Here is an 18,917-nt window from a genome sequence, read left to right as displayed (position 1 = left end):
ATATTAGTTGATGATAAAAATCTTTTGTTTTAAGCACCTGTATATTTTGTTTATTTGTTTTACATATACAATTTAGTTTTCCTGGATTTTTACGTATTTTTTCTTTCCATGAAACCGGAATAGCATCAATTATTGTTTTTAATTCAACTAACCAATTTGCCGAGATTTTAAGCTTGTTTTTGTTATATGTATTTTGTATGTATTTTTGTTGTATGTATTGTTATACACAATACATATATATTGATAATTCAAATGAAATTATAGTAATCATATGTTCAAACTTATGTGGATATGATATGGTAATATTAATTTAATAAAGTTTGATTTTGCACTTTAATTTAATATTATTACAGGTGTTGGTGGGCATGGTGGGTCAGGTGTACAGTCCGATCTTGAGGTCAAGTACCAGGATGTCATCAGCCGTATACGCACTCACTGCCATCCACAGTTGTCCAAAGGCATCCTACATGTCAATGGTCCCACATCAAGTGACAAAACGCTATCTCACGATTCAGTGTTAAGGCTTAGAGAGGGAAGGTCTGCAGGAAACAGCACCCTCAGTCTGCAGAGACAAGGCAGGAACTCATTACAGCAACTGCAGAGGTCAACTGTTAGGAATTGTTTAGTATGTGCAATCTTATGAGGTCGAGGAAGACTACTTTTAGGCAAGTACAAAATTTGTGAAGTTGAATGACATGATGCAACAATGCATAACTAATGCAAACATAAGCTATCAAGGAGTTAAAAGACTAATGCCCGTATTCTAAATACAAACTTCGAACTAGAACTTCATGTAGTCCTCAAGTTGCAACTTAAATTCAATTTGTATTCATAAACAACGTATTCAAAGTTTATCTACGAGTAAGTCAAGTCTGAGTTGTAGTTAAGCAGAAGACAGCTGGCAAGCAACGACTGTCAAACTAACCAATAGAAAGAATTCATTTTAATAGCAGACGAAATTTTAGAGGTCTGGTAACACGGATGAATATTAAGCTGCCGTCTGTGCTTCAAAAACATATTTCTTCATAATAGATCATCATTCACTTAATTGATTTTCTATAATAATAACTATTTTAGTCATTAAAATATAACAATTTGAACAGTCCGAAAATTATGGTTGAGACCAAGTGAGGGTGGCGCCATTTTTGTTGTTGGTGTGATGAAGCTACATGACCGCAATGCGAGAAGGTTTTGTGCAAACCAGAAACTATCGCATGTGGCTAGCAAAACACATGTTAATTTTGCCTTTTGGAAGCTAAACTTAATGCCCCTTTTCTTGAACACATTGAAGATACATCTGGCCTACTTATACAATCGTTTTTATTCTTTTCACTCTATCGTGAGTTACAAAAAGCATGTTTTTAGTGAGTTAAATATTTCAAGTTGACTATTTAGTCTGAATCAATACCGACTAAAAATATCAGCCTGCGGAAGTTTTATTTTGGTCGAGGTTTGTGTGATTTAGTCAAAGTTCATTTTAAGAATACGAAATGACGTAAATTTGAAGTTTTAGTTCGAAATATGACTAAAGTTTGTTTTAAGAATACTGGGGTAAGATTTTATAGAAATGTTTATGTAGGTGCTGATTTTTATAGATACTTATGTAGGTAGACTACATGCATTCTTTCTATTGGTACTTTTGATGTTGGAGTTAAGAACATTCCTCTAATTTTGAGGAAATAAATATAATCAGTGGCATACTGTATCTTCTATGAGTCTTGAAATGGCCTGATGGGTGGGGTGTGAAGGTGAAGTTGGGTGGGGGGAGAGATCAATGATAAAGTGAGGGCCTAGCTCACAAAATAGGATGATAAGAGGTGACTTTTAACTACTACTTGAGTGCAATTTTTTTGCTTTGAACATTTCCATTGCCGCGGGGGTGGGAGAGGGGTCGGTACGACTAGTGTGGGGGGTGGGCAAGCCTTTTTGGGGATGACAAAATTTTATTTTGACGCATCAATTTCATAAGATATAATTTGTTTTACCAGTTCACAAAGTTTTGTGTAAAAAGAATTATCATCAACTTTTACACAGCATTTGCATCTAGGATAAGATACACTGACAACAGCTGACCTCAACTAATTGTCAATTGCACTTAAATTGACTTCATTTCATTCATTTCATTTATTTCGCCTTTTTTTTTTTTTTATCATAACAATACAGTAAAATATTCAGAAAATTCGAATAGGTAATCCATGTTTCCCCCAAGAGCCGGCAGGATTACCAAAAAGTAAAATAAATTACTGTCTGAGTGGCTCTCCAAGCAATGGGGGAAACATGGACTAGCAGTATAAATACATTATAAAAATATATAAATATATATAAGTGTGAAAATACAAAACTAATTAACAATTAAAATATGTTCATTACTTATATTATTATTGTTATTTTTATTATTACTATTACTATTATTATTATTATTATTATTATTATTATTATTATTATTATTATTATTATTATAACAACAATAATAATAACTACAATAATTTTAATTACAATTACCAGCATAATAAAAACCCTGCCCCACTTCACAAACCAACAAACACCTCTCCATTAGCCCACCACTGCCGACAACTAGTAGTTGCCATATCCATTGCCATGTAACGCAACCATGTTTTGATAGAACGTTGTGCACATGCAATGGGTTTAACTGTCACAGGATTATTCACTAGATTGAATGAATCACAATTTTTGCACTTTAATTATGATACTTTTTTTACATTCCAGTAAAACTACATTCAAGTTTCACCTTGTTATATAATTTTTGTAACAAAAATTTCCATAGCTTTTTGTAATGTATATTTATCTATTTATCATTCTCTCTATGTAAAACATATCAAAGATATGTTGTGGTTATATGTTATATCTTGTAATCTGTTTTTTATGTCATTGCAACATTGCATTTTATTTTTATTATTTTAACAAATAAGAGAAATAGAGGCATTCTTTTGGTAAGATAAGTTAACTGATATACCTCTGACAATACACGCAAACACCAACAAATAAAAATTGCAGTATATTTGATAAGAAATAATCCAAATTGCTTTTAGGTCAATGCTGAATGCTAAATTAGTTAATTTGCTCAAAAAAGTTATGATAATTGATATCTGACTATCAAAAATTGATTTACTGGTAAAACTTTTCAAATGATTTATTTAATTATTTTCCATTCCCGTAAAAGTATGAATAATTTTCTTGGTTAAGATAGTATAATACATACTCCAAGTATCGAAATGCACACCATCGTGTCAGGATTCAAATATATGGCGATGGCGTGCATTTCGATACTTTGAGTATGTATTGTACTATCTTATCTGAGATTAGTCAGTGGACCTTTCATTTTTCTTTGTTTCATAGTTAAAAATTGGTAATATTTAACAATTATAGTCACATGTAAACTGATACTTCACTCTGTTGTTTGCGTGATATTATAAAGTATTATGGTAGCTATCAGAGTCTTGGTTTAAGCAGATCATAGCTTTTTATGTTAACAGCCTCATTGGTGATCTGTACCACAAACAGAATTTCTTATAAATAAAGTGTTTTATTTTTATTTTATATGAAAACGGACCAACAAATGTTTCCTATTTTGTAAATTGTTTAAGATGTAGATATTGGGGGAGGGGCTTTCAGAATGTATGTTCTGAATGGTATTTTATGATTGGAACATCTCAAAAATGAAATGAGAAAGGATGTCACTCACCCTGGCAAACCATAGGCAAAATGCATTCCAGAGGTCCAGTTATCACAGCAGATAGTGTTTGGGATGCTCTCTATCCTGGTTACTGCCAGTGTATACTGAGGTTAACTACTGTATTTCGTGCAATCTGATGGAGGGTGAGGGGTTGATATATTTAGTCTGCATTGACTACCAATGTACTTATCCGTCCGTTTTGAGCCTATTACTGCCTGTGGCCAGGCTATTTTATATTATGTTTTCTATATCAGTGCCTTGAACATTGAAATGAATAGAAAAACAATTACTTCAGTGGAATAATCAGTGCCATTTTAAATTGGATTTTGTTGTATATAGTTTTAAAGTAGTTTTCTGAGATCTGGAAAATTAATGTACTAAATCGTATATCATAATACACAAATGTATAAAATTTGTCTGTAGTTGTTGATACATGATAAAATACATTTCACTGGTATTGAAACAAACCTATCTTTTATAGAAGATATAGTTTTATATTTATCAGATAGAGCCACATTCCATTGTCTGTTGTATTGACAATGTGTAACTTTGTACGTTGTTATGGAGTATATTGCAACCAACATAATTGTTTGAAGAGCATGTGTTAAAATAGGAATCCAAACACTTTGGCAAATCTATGTAAAGGATATGAAATTAATAATGTTGTGAATGGCATGTTGCTTAACATGGAAGCAGTTTGGCGCAGCGGGAATTGTTTGGTTTCCCAACCTCGAGGTCGGGGTTTCAATCTCTCGCTGTGCATTTCGCTTGAGCAAGGCACTTTATCTGCATTGCTTCCCCCCACCCAGGAGTATAAATGGGTACCTGGTGGTGTTGCTTGCTACTGCACTGATTACCATCAGCAACACTTGAAGCATGTGGACCCAATGACCACGGAAAAGAATTATGCTTTATAACCTCAAGGAAGAGATGCATAAATGCCTATACCAGTACCAGAAACACATTATCATCATTTAGAGCGGATGTGTTATGAGCATTAAAGATGTATTGCCCCTTGCTAATGTCAAAAAATCATAAAAAATAATTTTGAAATAAACTTCCTCATATTGCAATAGCATACAAATTATTAACTTGTGCATAAAAATTATTGAATTCAAAAAATGTGCACCCTGATTTTTAAACCAAAAAATTAAAATAAAAACTGGAAGTGTTTCTATCATTTTTTGCTGTATACTGATGGGTAGACATTTTTTAAATACACTAATGTCTATGTTCAAGTTGATAACTTTTATGTTACTTTAAAATGGGCAAGTTAATTTCAAAAAATATTTTTATGATTTTTTGGTATTTAACATCAGAAAATACATCTTTAATGTGGCAAATGTTGTATTTTCTTTGTGACTCATAGAAAAACCCATGAGAACGCTGGCTATGTTGGTATTATTAACCCTGGTCTTTGGATCTATAGATTGACAAACTGGCACAGTGTGTAAGCGCATCATTCACTCCCATTCAGCCTGATTTATATTGTTATCTATTTGAAAGTTTTTTTGCTGAAGTGGTCCAGTTTCGGTTCACCCATTTTAGTTATTGTCGGTTAGGTTTATTGTCATTTTTTACCTGCTTGGCAGAAACACCTTGATCACAGTTCTTTTGAACTGCTTGTGTAATTGCCTTTAATGGTTATAGTTTTTGTGCAATGTGGTATGTTATTTTTCATGATATCCCATAGACCTGATTGGTTGGGTACTTATGTAAACACATAAAATACTGTATGAGTGCTATATGTAGAAGTGCCTTGCATTTCATTATGCATTTTTTTATTTTTCTTCTTTCTATAAATGTTAGAAACTGATACACTAAATTTATTGACTTTATACAAGTGCATTATCATCATTATTATGGAGATTAATTACTTTTTTGACTTAACAAGCATATTGAGACTTCTACAATAGTTTCATGTCATAGGGTTCTTTCAATAAATGTTAGAAACTGATACACTAAATTGATTGATTTTATCTAAACGCAATATCATCATTATTATTACACAGATTAATTACTTGTTTTACTTTACAAACTTGTAGAGACTTGATTCTACAATAGTTTCATGTCACAATATTTTAGTCGCTATTTGAGGTCCCAGATGAGAGCAAATAAACAAACTGTAGTTATTAAAAACTTGTGACTGAAGTGGTCTATGATTACAGGTGTAATTGTATCCAAAGAACTTAAATAGCAGAAGAATGAGCTGCTCCGCGGATTTTGTATTGAAATTGATGGGGTAGAATTTGAACATTTTACTAACCAGAGCGGCACCTTTATTGCTGTTTGCTGTTTATTATTTCCATATAGCGCCGCTGCGCAGAGAGGGTACAATTGCTCTCCGTGTACCAACAATGCCTTTGGAACTGATGTTCCACTATATTGGGAAGCTGCTCTATCTTCTGCTATTTATTGTCTTTGTTGTATCCTGGAAGTTGTAATGTGCCTTATCAGGAGTGTCAATCAAAATTCACTACTGACCAACCAGAACAGGGCTAGGAATACGCGCACATCTAATAAGCGCACACGAACGTCCCACAAGCTTAGCAACATTATTCAAGGGGCGGCTAAGCAGAAAGATTCATTTCTATTCCGGAGCTGCTTTTTTTTTTTTTTCTTCTTGCATCAAAAACCTTAATAGAATGACGTATTATCATGCTGATTATTCAGTACGTTCCCAAATTACGAAAAACAAGTTCGCAAGTGACTCGGGTGGGAATCAAACCAGAGCCATAACCACTAGACCGTCGTGCATTCGCTTTATAGCAGCGGGTACTGCAATGCTATTTCGAGAGGTTATAGGAATTATGTTTTTCGCTACCCGAAATATTATCGACATGTAGAACCAGACATTGATTTAGTGATTGAGTGAATAGTGGGTGATTAAGTTAGTGATGAGTAAACGACTGATTATAAGTGAGTGATTGGGTAAGTGAATTATCAGAAGGTAGGTAAACGATTAAGTACAGGAGTGATCGATTGATTGAATTCACTTATGCTGTTTTACCATCTGTCCACTGCCAATTATATGAGAATAAAACACAGAAAGGACACATAAAACAATCATAAATTTAATGATTATTTTTTCAAATAATTCAAATTCGAACGAGAACAAATAGTGATTTTGGTAATGAAATTACAGAGAAACAGTCGCTATGCGCTTAAAAACTGAAGTTTTGAAAAAACAAAAATGTAAACAGAGAAAGACATCCTGAAAATACCAAAGAAAAACAAAGACTCCAAGCAGCAGAATGAACCACTACTGTTCTCCAGCACTTTGGGGGCGTAAATGTTGATTATAGCTTCCAGACCTTCACATAATTCACCTGCATGGCAGCATCCTCACCATTGTTGGTGTCGGGGTTCCAGGTAGGGTACCAGTTGTTCTTGCCCAGCCAGAAGTCCTTTGCTGCAGTTGGTGAGTTGTTAAGCCATGGTTTTGGATACGGAGAATTTGTAAACGAATCGCTGAAATAAGCAGTGCCTCCCACAGCAACGTTCATAATGAGGTAAAACTATACAAGATTACAATTCGAATGATTATTATTGGGTAAATTGTTCTCTATAAAAGAATATATTTCCAAATTGGTTCATCATATCATCATCATTCTCATTGCATTCATCATCGTCATTGTTGTTTTGGTTACTGTAATTATCATTATTGTAGTTTTTATGCTATGTTTTATTTCTTTATTTTCTTCATTACTATGTGTCCTACAATCTAATTTGTTATTCATTTATTCAGTATTTGACTTTACATATTCATTTGCATGTAGCGTGCTCAAGTGTGCATTTGTTTTCTTTTTTTAAGTTGCTCAAGTGACTGCTTTGTAAATCCACCATTATTCTGTTACCAACTTGCATCTTAACAGTATATTTCATTCAGGATTACTTTACTTAATTTACTTTACTTGGATCATTACAAGAAAGTTTTGAAGATTTTTTTTCTTGTATTTACTTATGGATTGAACTGCATTTTCATTTACAATGGAGGATTTCTCAATAAAAGTTTCAAATATTACTGTTATTATTATTATTATTATTATTATTATTATTATTATTATTATTATTATTATTATTCTTATTATTATTATTATTACTTCTACTATAGCGATTATCGTTATTATTAGTGTAAAGTGGCAATGAATTACAGGTATGTCTATGTCATGTTCATCATCTTCATCATCATCATCATCATCAGCATCATCATCATCATCAGCTTTATCATTATCATCATCATTATTCAAGGATTTATCTTATATTTAAAGCCCTAGAATTTTCATCATCATAATCATCATTGCCTGATATTAGTATCAATATTACTATAAATATGATCAATTTTGTTATTGGTTCAAATAAACAAGGTTAGGCTACCGGTTGGTCGAATGGTACCAACTTGCTGCTGCTATACTGCCATGGGTTATCAATGCCTGGTGCATCTTTGGCAAAGTTACCCAGTCCCCAGAAACCTTCGCTGCCTGGATCAACAGTAAGAATTAATTCATCGTCAATAAAAAACCTGGAATGAAAAATCAGTTAATTTCATAGAGTAAGTTTTCGTCTATGATGTGTTAATCTATATTATTATTGTTATTATTATTATTATTATTATTATTATTATTATTATTATTATTATTATTATTATTATTATTATTATACAAATAACAATTTAAAAAATTGATAATAAATAATAATGATAATATTTATTTGGCAATCAAGAATAATTTAGCCTGGAGTGAGAATAGGCACAAGCCCAAACAGATACTGCACTCACTCCACCTTATAAATATTGAAAGAACTGTACACAAAAGCATTAATTACACAACCAATCAAGTTTTTGTAATTAAACAAAAACAAGAATAAATGCAGGAAACTATTAATTACAAACACAATGCTATTGCTGTACAGTACTACTAATATAATGAAATATACTGCTTGAGCAGATTTAAAATAGGCCTATGAGATTGATGAAGAATTTTATACTGTCTTACTTTAAGTTGTCCGCCGTCCACTCCATTGCATACTTGTGGAAAGAACTTCCAAATGTGCCACTCGATAACGTCCTAAAAACGAAGTTCATGGTTTATTTCATTTAAAATATTGTCGGATAATATACTGTTTTGCCTTTGGCACCCGGTTTCTGTCTACATAGCGATAAAATAGTCGATTTTCTAGACAAACGACTTACTTTGTAGCATGAGTCTTAGGATAACCATTCATTGGCCAGAATGGACCCCAGTGCATTGTGGATCCCATCTGCTGGACTCCAACATCGTCACCATTTGAGTCTTTTAGATTGAGATTGCCTATAAAAAAAAAAGACTAAATAAGTTCTGTATATGTTTATCTCGTTACTGAAAACCCCGAATACAACTGAAATAGCTATCGGAGGTGTTTATAATGATAATACGAATGATCACCTATAATATCTTGAAATAGCATTAATAATAAAATATATAGGCCTAATAATAATAATGATATTTATTTTATTTTCTATAAAAAGTATTTTTAACCGAAAGCAGAGTCCTGCACTATTTTTTCTAAAGTTATATATGTATTAATATATTTTAGATATATATAGGCCTATTGTACTGTTTAATAACTGAAAAGCAAACACGACACAGTTCTAAATGTTACCGATAGCAATTCCATAATTTTATGATATAGCTTGGAGCAGCTGAAAAAAAACAACTTAAAACATAACCTTACCCCTGGATTCGACAAGGTCAATCTCACCAGACGCTGGCCATCCACCATAATTGTTGTGTTTCGGGAGCAACCAGATTGCTGCAAGATATTCATTTACAAATAAACTAAAAGCTAGATCCCCGTCAGCGATAAATCCGATAAATTAATATTGACAACAGTCGTGGTACCAGGATTTTTCCGACGAGGGGAAATGGTACTAGTCCGATGTCCCCGACGGGAAGGCCGATTTCCGGACGATAACATAAGTGAGCCCAGAGTCAAATATTCTATTAATTTTCTCCCGAAGAGTTGTGTTCTTCCGATTGGAGACCGACCAGTTTTATAATAGGCCAAATAAAGTTGTTGCTGCTAAAGCTTGGTTTCAATAGAATCGCTCACCCTATCGGTGACAGTCGCCGATGATTACCGGGAAGATTGAACCTGGTTCTAATATGCCGATTTTGTTGCAGACGAATGCACCCTGATTCGTCTGCAACGCAATCGGCAAATTTCAAACAGGTTCAGCATTCCCGATAACTGTCGGCGAATGTCGCCGATAAGGTGAGCGATTCATGAAAACCGAGCTTTAGCCGAGATAGCGAAAGATTGCGGGTTCGATTCATTGGAGGCGCTACGGGGCCAGGGGGATACTGTCGGGAGAGCCTTACGCACCCACCCCCCTCCCTTCAGTCGAGGAGATAAAAAATTATATGTATTTTCTACATGTCAATAGACTCTAAAATCGATTAAATAAGCCTTTGAAACCCCTGAATTGTCATTTTTTTGGGGTGGGGGGCCTTCGCCACCACTTTCAATGGATTTTGAGGGACACCCGACCACGCCCATATTTTTCTTGTCGGGGACCTCAGCCCTCCCCCGTTGGGGACCTTTGACCTGCTGTCGGGCGCAGCCCCTGGTTCGATTCCCACCAGAGACCTATTTTTCATACAACTAATAAGGAATTTTCATTGTTGAACTGTGTTTGATACGATTTATATCATCATGTTTGTATATAGGCCTAATTGAGCACTGTATTAATATCTATTTGATTTATTGATGTAGGTAATATGAATCGTACCTGGCCAGAGCCAGTCTCCAGTCGGCATCTTAGCTTCGACTTCCAATCTACCGTGAGTAAATGCAAAGGATTTGACAGTCCTAAGTCTGGCGGATTGGATAGGGTTGATGTAGTTGCTAGCACTTCCCGATCTCTCACAGCCGTAGTAATAGTTACCGGTACAAAGATCAGCCGGTGATGCGCCTATAACAAATCAACATCATTATAATAATGATGATGGTATTATCTAAATATCACTGCAATACTTGGAGAAAATTCTGATGATATTGATAGAATATAGCATTTACACATACATACCAACATTTATAGCACTGTCCAATGAAGATGAGAGCGTTTTTCACTGTTTTGTATATTTTTACTAATAGGCCTATACTGTATAGCGATGAAATACATCCATGTATTGAAATATGGACATAGAAAATGTGTAGATCTGCTAAAAGAAAACCGTAGCCTATATCATGTGTATTTCAGATGTGATTTAACAAATGAAATATTGTGTTATACGAAGAAATAGACACTTGCCAACGCTTTAGACATAGGCCTAACAATAAAACTTATGTATGAATGATTGAATTTTAGTTATTTCATGTGTAAGATGTCTTAAACACCAACCCCATATGTTCAGAACACCACTGTTTAAGAATCCATCGCCGTATTTGTCTTCAGTCAAAGTCTGAAAAAGTAAACAAGATGAATACCATAATATATCAGTACCGTCTAGCCTTTTTAGCTAATGATATCGCCATGGTTATAGCGAATATCAGCAACGTATCCAGGAGTCTTTAAATTGGTGAAGGAAGGTGGGGGTGTATTTAATTATTTTGCAGATAGCTAGTGCATTAGCACTCCAACTTACTGGTTAGAAAGAGAAAATATTAAAATTACTTTGACTAAGGACAATGATTGTGTTTAAACTTAATATATTAGACGTTTATTATCATTTGAAACATTGAAATACAGGAAATAACTGTCATCGGTAAAATAACTATGATTGTGAGACATAATACATAGCAACATCATATTGTAGCATAGGAACTTATTTTACACAAATATATTTAAGGTATTTCATTATATCTAGAAAAAAACCCAGAAATACAGAAGCCTAGAAATAAATTTTTCTAATAATAGTAAGCTTACTTACGGGTTTAATGTACAGTTTACCGTCTCGTACGTAGCTGTTTGAACGGTTATTTGTATAATACTGGAATTCCCAGTTCTAAAAAGCAATTGTGTAATTAATTAAAAGACATGAATCCACTACAGCATGACATCTTTATCCCACAGTAATCTAATCACTCAAACTTCGGAATCACTGACGAGTAAAGATCAAATTTAGTTATTATATAAAATACATAAAATTATAAAAATACTCTAACCTACTTCAGATCATACGTTGAAAGTTGACGGTACACTTAATACGGTAGTTTTTCCTCTGGGACCCACCTACCTCCACTGACTTTCATATTTCTTTATTTTGTTCTACTTCATAGAAGCTAATAGTATATTTCATAATAATTCATAAAAGCTCAAATATTTTTTGAAAATCCCTAATAACCCTACTAATAACACTAAAGTAGGGGCAGCAGTGGTATAATATTCTCGATTTTTATTTTATTTGGTTCATGGATACAAAGTCATAAATTGATATTTTATAATAATTGATGGTACTACTAAGAACAATTACAAAAGTATAATCGTCAGTGTCTGACTGCACGTTATGCCTATAGAACAGTTTACAGAGGGAAATGATTCTATCTGCCTATAGCTTGTGTAGGCCTCAGGATGGACGTTTTGCCTATAGAACAGTTTACAGAGGGAAATGATTCTATCTGCCTATAGCTTGTGTAGGCCTAAGGATGGAGAAATGTAACATTTACCCCTCCTCCTCCTGCTGTAATTTCGTGTTCCCATCTATCGAGATCAAACGTGTCGAATTGTTCATCAAATATCAATGTTCCTTGAAATAAAAATATTTATGTTTAGAAACAACAATTTATATCAGTTTTATTACTTAGGCCTAGTATAAGCTCAGTATGTTTTACTATGGTGTTATAATTTATGGTTACATTAGCCCAGGAAAACGTAAGTCAATTTTTGATTATCATATTATATAGATTGAGACTATCTTCTCTGAGAATCATTCATTGTAGCCTATTCCTTAAAATAAAAATCTTTGTTTAGAAACAACAATTTATATCAGTTTTTTACCTTAGGCATAGTATAAGCTCATTATGTCTTACTATGTTATAATTTGTGGTTGCATTAGCCCAGGAAAACGTAAGTCAATTTTTGATTATCGTATTATATAGAATGAGACTATCTTCTCTGAGAATCATTCATTATAGCCTATAAAACGACACTATGTTCTGACCCAGTACAGTTTTGTAATGAGCAGTCGAATTTTGACAATGCCTACCACAAACTAGAACCCACCTGGTGATACAAGACCTGGTTTAAGCTGCGTCCACACCGAATCCGAATTTTCGGATCGTAAAGCCTACCGAACCAATCAGTGTGTCAAAGAATAGGGACGTTGAGTGTTCAGCGTGCGCATCGGAAAAGCGGTCCGATGTGAATGCAGCTTTACCATATAAGATACGGTAGTATAATACATACTCCAATTATCGAAATGCATGCCATCGTGTCGGGATTCAATATTTCGACATTAATTATGTCATCATCAGGATGTCATCATCATTAATTATGTCATCATTTTTTTTTTATTATCGTATTATTCCTATATAGATTGAGACTATCTTCACTGAGAATCATTCATTATAGCCTATAAAACGACACTATGTTCTGACCCAGTACAGTTTTGTAATGAGCAGTCGAATTTTGACAATGTCTACCACAAACTAGAACCCACCTGGTGCATCTGACGTGCCAGCATCTCCGCCGTCACCTGGTTTGGTTGTAGGCACTTTCGGTGGAGCATTAGTTGGCGTCGATCCAGAACCTAGAATGTTATTCAGTTTATTATTTTTATAAGACACCAATATATACGCAGTGTGACCTCCATTTGATAACAAAATAATGCACATGACTTGGAATCAAGAATCGAATTCTCCAAGTTAACAACAATGATAATAATTATGTCAATTATCATTTATTTAATAAAACATATTTCTACAGGATCAAAGAATCAAGGAATATTTTCGACACAGTCGAAATTTGGATCCAGGTGCTTGAACAATGGGTTAAATATGTATAAAGATAAAATATATTTAGTATTATATTACAGACATTAAACTTGCATTATACACAGCCAAAATAACAAAAACATATGAAAACATATGTAGAACATACAAGACCTAGTTTAAGCTGCGTCCACACCGAATCCGAATTTTCGGATCGTAGAGCCTACCGAACCAATCAGTGTGTCAAAGAATAGGGACGTTGAGTGTTCAGCGTGCGCATCGGAAAAGCGGTCCGATGTGAATGCAGCTTTACCATATAAGATACGGTAGTATAATACATACTCCAAGTATCGAAATGCACGCCATCGTGTCGGGATTCAATATTTCGACATTAATTATGTCATCATCAGGATGTCATCATCATTAATTATGTCATCATTTTTTTATATCGTATTAGGCCTATATAGATTGAGACTATCTTCTCTGAGAATCATTCATTATAGCCTATAAAACGACACTATGTTCTGACCCAGTACAGTTTTGTAATGAGCAGTCGAATTTTGACAATGCCTACCACAAACTAGAACCCACCTGGTGCATCTGTGCCAGCATCTCCGCCGTCACCTGGTATGGTCGTAGGCACTTTCGGTGGAGCATTAGTTGGCTTCGATTCAGAGGCTAGAATGTTATTCAGTTTATTATTTTTATAAGACACTAATATATACGCAGTGTGACCTGCATTTGATAATAAAACAATGCACATGACTCGAAATCAATAATCGAATTCTCCAAGTTAACAACAATGATAATAATGATGTCAATTATCATTTATTTAATAAAACATATTTATACAGGATCAAAGAATCAAGGAATATTTTCGACACAGTCGAAATTTGGATCCAGGTGCTTGAACAATGGGTTATCTTTAACAAGTTATATACAATGGTTTTATCTTTAACAATGGGTTAAAGATAAAATATATTTAGTATTATATTACAGACATTAAACTTGCATTATACACAGCCAAAATAACAAAAACATATGAAAACATATGTAGAACATACAAGACCTGGTTTAAGCTGTTTCCACACCGAATCCGAATTTTCGGATCGGAAGCTGAACTACCGAACCTATCAGTGTGTAAAAGAATAGGGACGTTGAGTGTTCAGCACGCATCGGAAAAGCGGTCCGATGTGAATGCAGCTTTACCATGTGGTTGAAATTAAAACAATATTTTGCCGCGACGTTAACCTTAACGTTAACGGATTACGTCATAATGTATTCATCTTGCGTTGCGGAGTACGTTAATTTCGGATCTATACGTGCTCGACGTACGTTAGTTACGGGTTTGCATGTATGCGTATTTCGATTTGTTTACAAAAAGTGGTGGAGCTATCGCATTGCATGTTGGGTAGTTAAGGCTAACGTCGTGAGACGAAAACTACCTATTAATTGTCGCGGTACCGTACATCTTTAATGTGTTTACCTGTCCAAGACAAATCAAGTTCCTGATAACCAAGTCCATTGTAAAGAACATATAGCCAGTAGTTGACCACATCACCATCATTCACCGTCACTAGCGTGTTTTCATGAACCCAATAACCATCTAAAAACAGACAATTCAATTAAGATATTATTGATATTCATCATGAATAAAAACAGTTATGATCAAGAAAAAATCAAATTAAAAAGTAAAATACAATAGAATGTCGTTTTTTTTTTTTGTTTTTTTTTTTGTTTTTTTTTGTTTGTTTTTTTTTTTATTGAGGAAGACCTGTAGGCCTACGCCACTTTAAAGTCAAGTGACAGTGTGAGCTCAAGCATGGCTCAAGTATCATACGTCTTTCAAAGGCCGATATTCCATGACCGGCTTGATTACATTGAACTCGTTTGCACCCAAAGTTAAAATCAAATTTAATCTTTAAAGAACATAATTGTTTGGATAGAAGAATATTTTTGTTTTCATTTGATGTGTTGGAATTGACTGGTCATTCATATGCGTAACACGTCAGTTGTAGTGTACGGAAATATAATGATACACAAGCACAGCCATCTCTTGCCTGTTGATTTATACCACCATCAATCATCCCACCAGGCAGCAGTCATGACTGCTCCAATTTCCTTTACTCCTTCGGAATGGTTACCTCCACTGAGCTAGATAATCGTTCCAGCTTTACCTAAAGTGTGAGTGTTGATTTATTCACAACTTTCGAATAAGGTTATTTCTCATTTATTTCTCATTTTACAATCTCTAATTTTACAAACTAATTTGCTATTTTTGAGATATTGTAATACATACTTGAAGTATCGAAATGCACGCCATCGTGTCGGGATATAAATATTTCGACATTAATTATGTCATCATTATTACTGATGATGACATCAGTAATAATCAAAAAAAGGAAAGATGACAAGAAAAGGGGAAAGAGAAGAAGGGAAGTAAGAAAACAAAATACATAAGAGTAATTACAAATAATAACATACTGTATGTTTTTTTTTTCAGTTTTATTGCTTTCAATTTTACTTTATATAGTATATTATTGTGATTATTACAAATTAAAAAAGTGCGGTACTTTTTGGACTTGTCACATCATAGTTCCAATCCCCGGCTGCTACTCCTGGTAAGGCCTTGTTAATGCTGTAGTGTACGGCAAATAGGCTAATCCCAGGTCCATCTGCAATATATAATGAATGACTCATTAAAAAAAAAATATCACAATTTTAATATTTCTTTGCTGTTTACCAATTTATTATACCTGTTTTAATGTTTTTAATGATCCTGTTGTCCATTCCTTTTTAATGTCTTTTATATAGGCCTATAGATTTTATTATACATTTTAATGTATGTACTGTAATATTTTATGTAAATGATTATCATGTTTTTCCTATAAAAATGAGCCGTGTAAGTCTAGATGATATAAACAATAAATTAACGACAAACAGTACTTTACACCAACAAGATGTATACACAAATTTTAATAATAAAAAATTAAGTGCTGCTAATGTTTTACCTATTGTATTGATAAAATCAAATCAAATATAAATGAGCCAAGTAATGATATTTTTAAATAACTTACAATTAGTATATATGAATAACCTTTAACCTTTATATTGTATGTCTCACAATCATTTGTAATTTTGTTTCTACTGTTATTTTTATTGCAATTTTTTGATTATGAAATAATAGACCCTGAGTCACCTTGCATTAATGGGCTTATAACCTTTTGCTAGCGATCAAAACAACAAGAATTATATATTATTCATTACAATTACACAGTATACATAGTAGTTTGTAAATATACAGTATTGCATGTGTCTTTTACGATACAGACACACATATTTGTGTGTGGGATTAGTAAATAAAAAATATAAATCAAATCTAGACAATAATAAACTAAAAATTTTTAAAAGCAAACCTGGAATTGAAATCCTTAGTCCCTTCGGTGAAATCAGTGACAATTGGGCTGGGGGGACGGTATAGGCCGCTACAGACGATAATACGAGACACAAGGCCAAGCCCGCTAACGCAACCTGTTCCTTCATACTTCACGAGTCCGGACACCTGTTAAACTGATGGTTGCCGGAAACCTAATTAATAACCGAATATCATTGACGTAAAAATAATTGTTATCACTTATTCTAAATATTATATAAGCAAAAGGTTATGAGAGACAAGAACAATTGATAATCTGAATTAACATATGTTGTTTTAACCTAATAATTAATAATTTATTGACATCACTATTTATATCGGTAGCGCTTAACAGGTGGTGCTACTTGTTATTGTTCAGAGCCTTCTTTGGCGTTTTATAAATATTGATTATCATTTTATATGGAATAATTTATCATCTTGTTACCACCATGCTTTCTAAATATTAACTTAAGTGTTAAATAATAACTTATAGTGTTAATATTTAAATCACTTGTTTTGACGTAGTACTGAAGTCTAACTTACTGATTCTAACATTCTACCTCGTCATTTATATATTTTTTTTAATTTAATAATTATTTTTAAACCTATATGTTTAAGCTTTTGTAGTTGAGAAAGTCTCATTTTCAATCTTTGATATTTAATTTTAGCCCCAAAACCTTGACTCAGAAATACTGGGATGGTGTCCGGCGGGGGATAGTTTTACCATTGTTTAGTTAAGTTTTAAATGTATTTAACACGAATATTTCGTCCATTCACGTTTATTTTAAAACAAGTTAGATAAGAAAGAGGTAAATCAGTAGCCTACTAATTATTATTTAAGAGTCTGTATTTGCACGGGCGAGACTGCCACTCGTGCTTATCGTTGTTTATCATTTGATTGTTGTTTTAATCATGGACCTAATAATTAATAATTGATTGACATTCCCCATTTATATCGGTAGCACTCAACAGGTGGTGCTGCATACATACATCTTAAATACAAACTGAATCTTTAAAAAAAAAACTAATGAAAAATGATTCGATGTTATGCTATGGCAACCGCAGGTCCCCGGATACCCAGTCAAAATTTTCCAATGTGTAGACATACATATACGAGGACAAATAAAGAATTATTTTAAAAATATATAAGTGCAAAACAAAATTAAGCAAGGAAAATAATATACATATATCTATATATATATATAAAAGTGCTAATATATGTATATGTATATATATATGCCTATATATATATAAATCATCAAAGAAAGGTAAATACAGTGTTCGAATAAAGGACATAATAATACATCGTGTAGCATAGCTCTCAGCGAATGTAGTCCTGTAAATAAATTTATAAAGAAATTTTGTAATAGAATGCCTCTGGCGGGACTCGAACCTGCGACCTCCCGCTGTCAATGCAAGCGTCATAACCATTAGACCACGGAGGATTCATGGTTGAACAGATTCAAATACCACCAGATACACTCCATTACACAATAAGTACGACTAGAAACAAACAGTTGCGTATAATATAAATCAAGATAGCCGTTAACACTGTTAAATTATATATATAAATCATCAAAGAAAGGTATATACAGTGTTCGAATAAAGGACATAATGATACATCGTGTAGCATAGCTACCATTAGACCACGGAGGCTTCATGGTTGAATCTGGTGGTATTTCAATTGTATGTATTATTATGTCCTTTATTCGAACAATGCATTTACCTTTCTTTGATGATTTATATATGTAATTTAACAGTGTTAACGGCTATCTTCCCGTAAGAAAATAATGTATAGAATTTCTAAAGAAACCATTCTATAAAATTTCTACAGCTTTTCTATAGGCTAATTCTATATGATTTTCTAAACCAGCTTTATAGAGTTTTAATAGATTTTCTACA

General features: G+C 33.3%; 2 protein-coding genes across 3 annotated transcripts in view; one reads left to right on the top strand and one right to left on the bottom strand.

Annotated features, from left to right (window-relative positions):
• LOC117115444 overlaps positions 1–1,754 on the top strand; it is a gene marked incomplete at its 5' end in the record, with an annotated part of 16,417 nt that extends 14,663 nt beyond the window's left edge. The window contains 1 exon segment of the mRNA XM_033259243.1: positions 354–1,754. Within this exon segment, the coding sequence (XP_033115134.1) occupies positions 354–643 (290 nt within the window).
• Positions 1,755–5,443: 3,689 nt separating this feature from the next.
• On the bottom strand, positions 5,444–17,211 carry LOC117115456 (beta-1,3-glucan-binding protein-like). 2 transcript variants are annotated; one of them, XM_033259272.1, is made up of 14 exons: positions 17,020–17,211; positions 16,177–16,278; positions 15,090–15,209; positions 14,195–14,281; positions 13,333–13,422; positions 12,341–12,420; positions 11,605–11,679; positions 11,076–11,136; positions 10,464–10,646; positions 9,407–9,484; positions 8,886–9,003; positions 8,689–8,760; positions 8,072–8,216; positions 5,444–7,212 (listed from the first exon to the last, which is right to left on the bottom strand). In XM_033259272.1, the coding sequence occupies exons 1-14, from the start codon at positions 17,144–17,146 to the stop codon at positions 6,994–6,996; spliced, it is 1,557 nt and encodes a 518-aa protein (XP_033115163.1). In that variant the 5' UTR covers positions 17,147–17,211; the 3' UTR covers positions 5,444–6,993. The 2 variants fall into 2 exon arrangements, with proteins under 2 accessions (XP_033115163.1, XP_033115164.1); XM_033259273.1 differs by lacking the exon at positions 13,333–13,422.
• Between the last annotated feature and the right edge of the window lie 1,706 nt (positions 17,212–18,917).

The sequence above is a fragment of the Anneissia japonica genome, unplaced genomic scaffold (genome assembly GCF_011630105.1).
Source record: "Anneissia japonica isolate Jap-2015-1 unplaced genomic scaffold, ASM1163010v1 scaffold287704_len1198815_cov201, whole genome shotgun sequence".
Classification (NCBI taxonomy): domain Eukaryota; kingdom Metazoa; phylum Echinodermata; class Crinoidea; order Comatulida; family Comatulidae; genus Anneissia; species Anneissia japonica.
The sequence above is the reverse complement of the archived record's forward strand: the minus strand, read 5'-3'. Positions and strand labels throughout refer to the sequence as shown.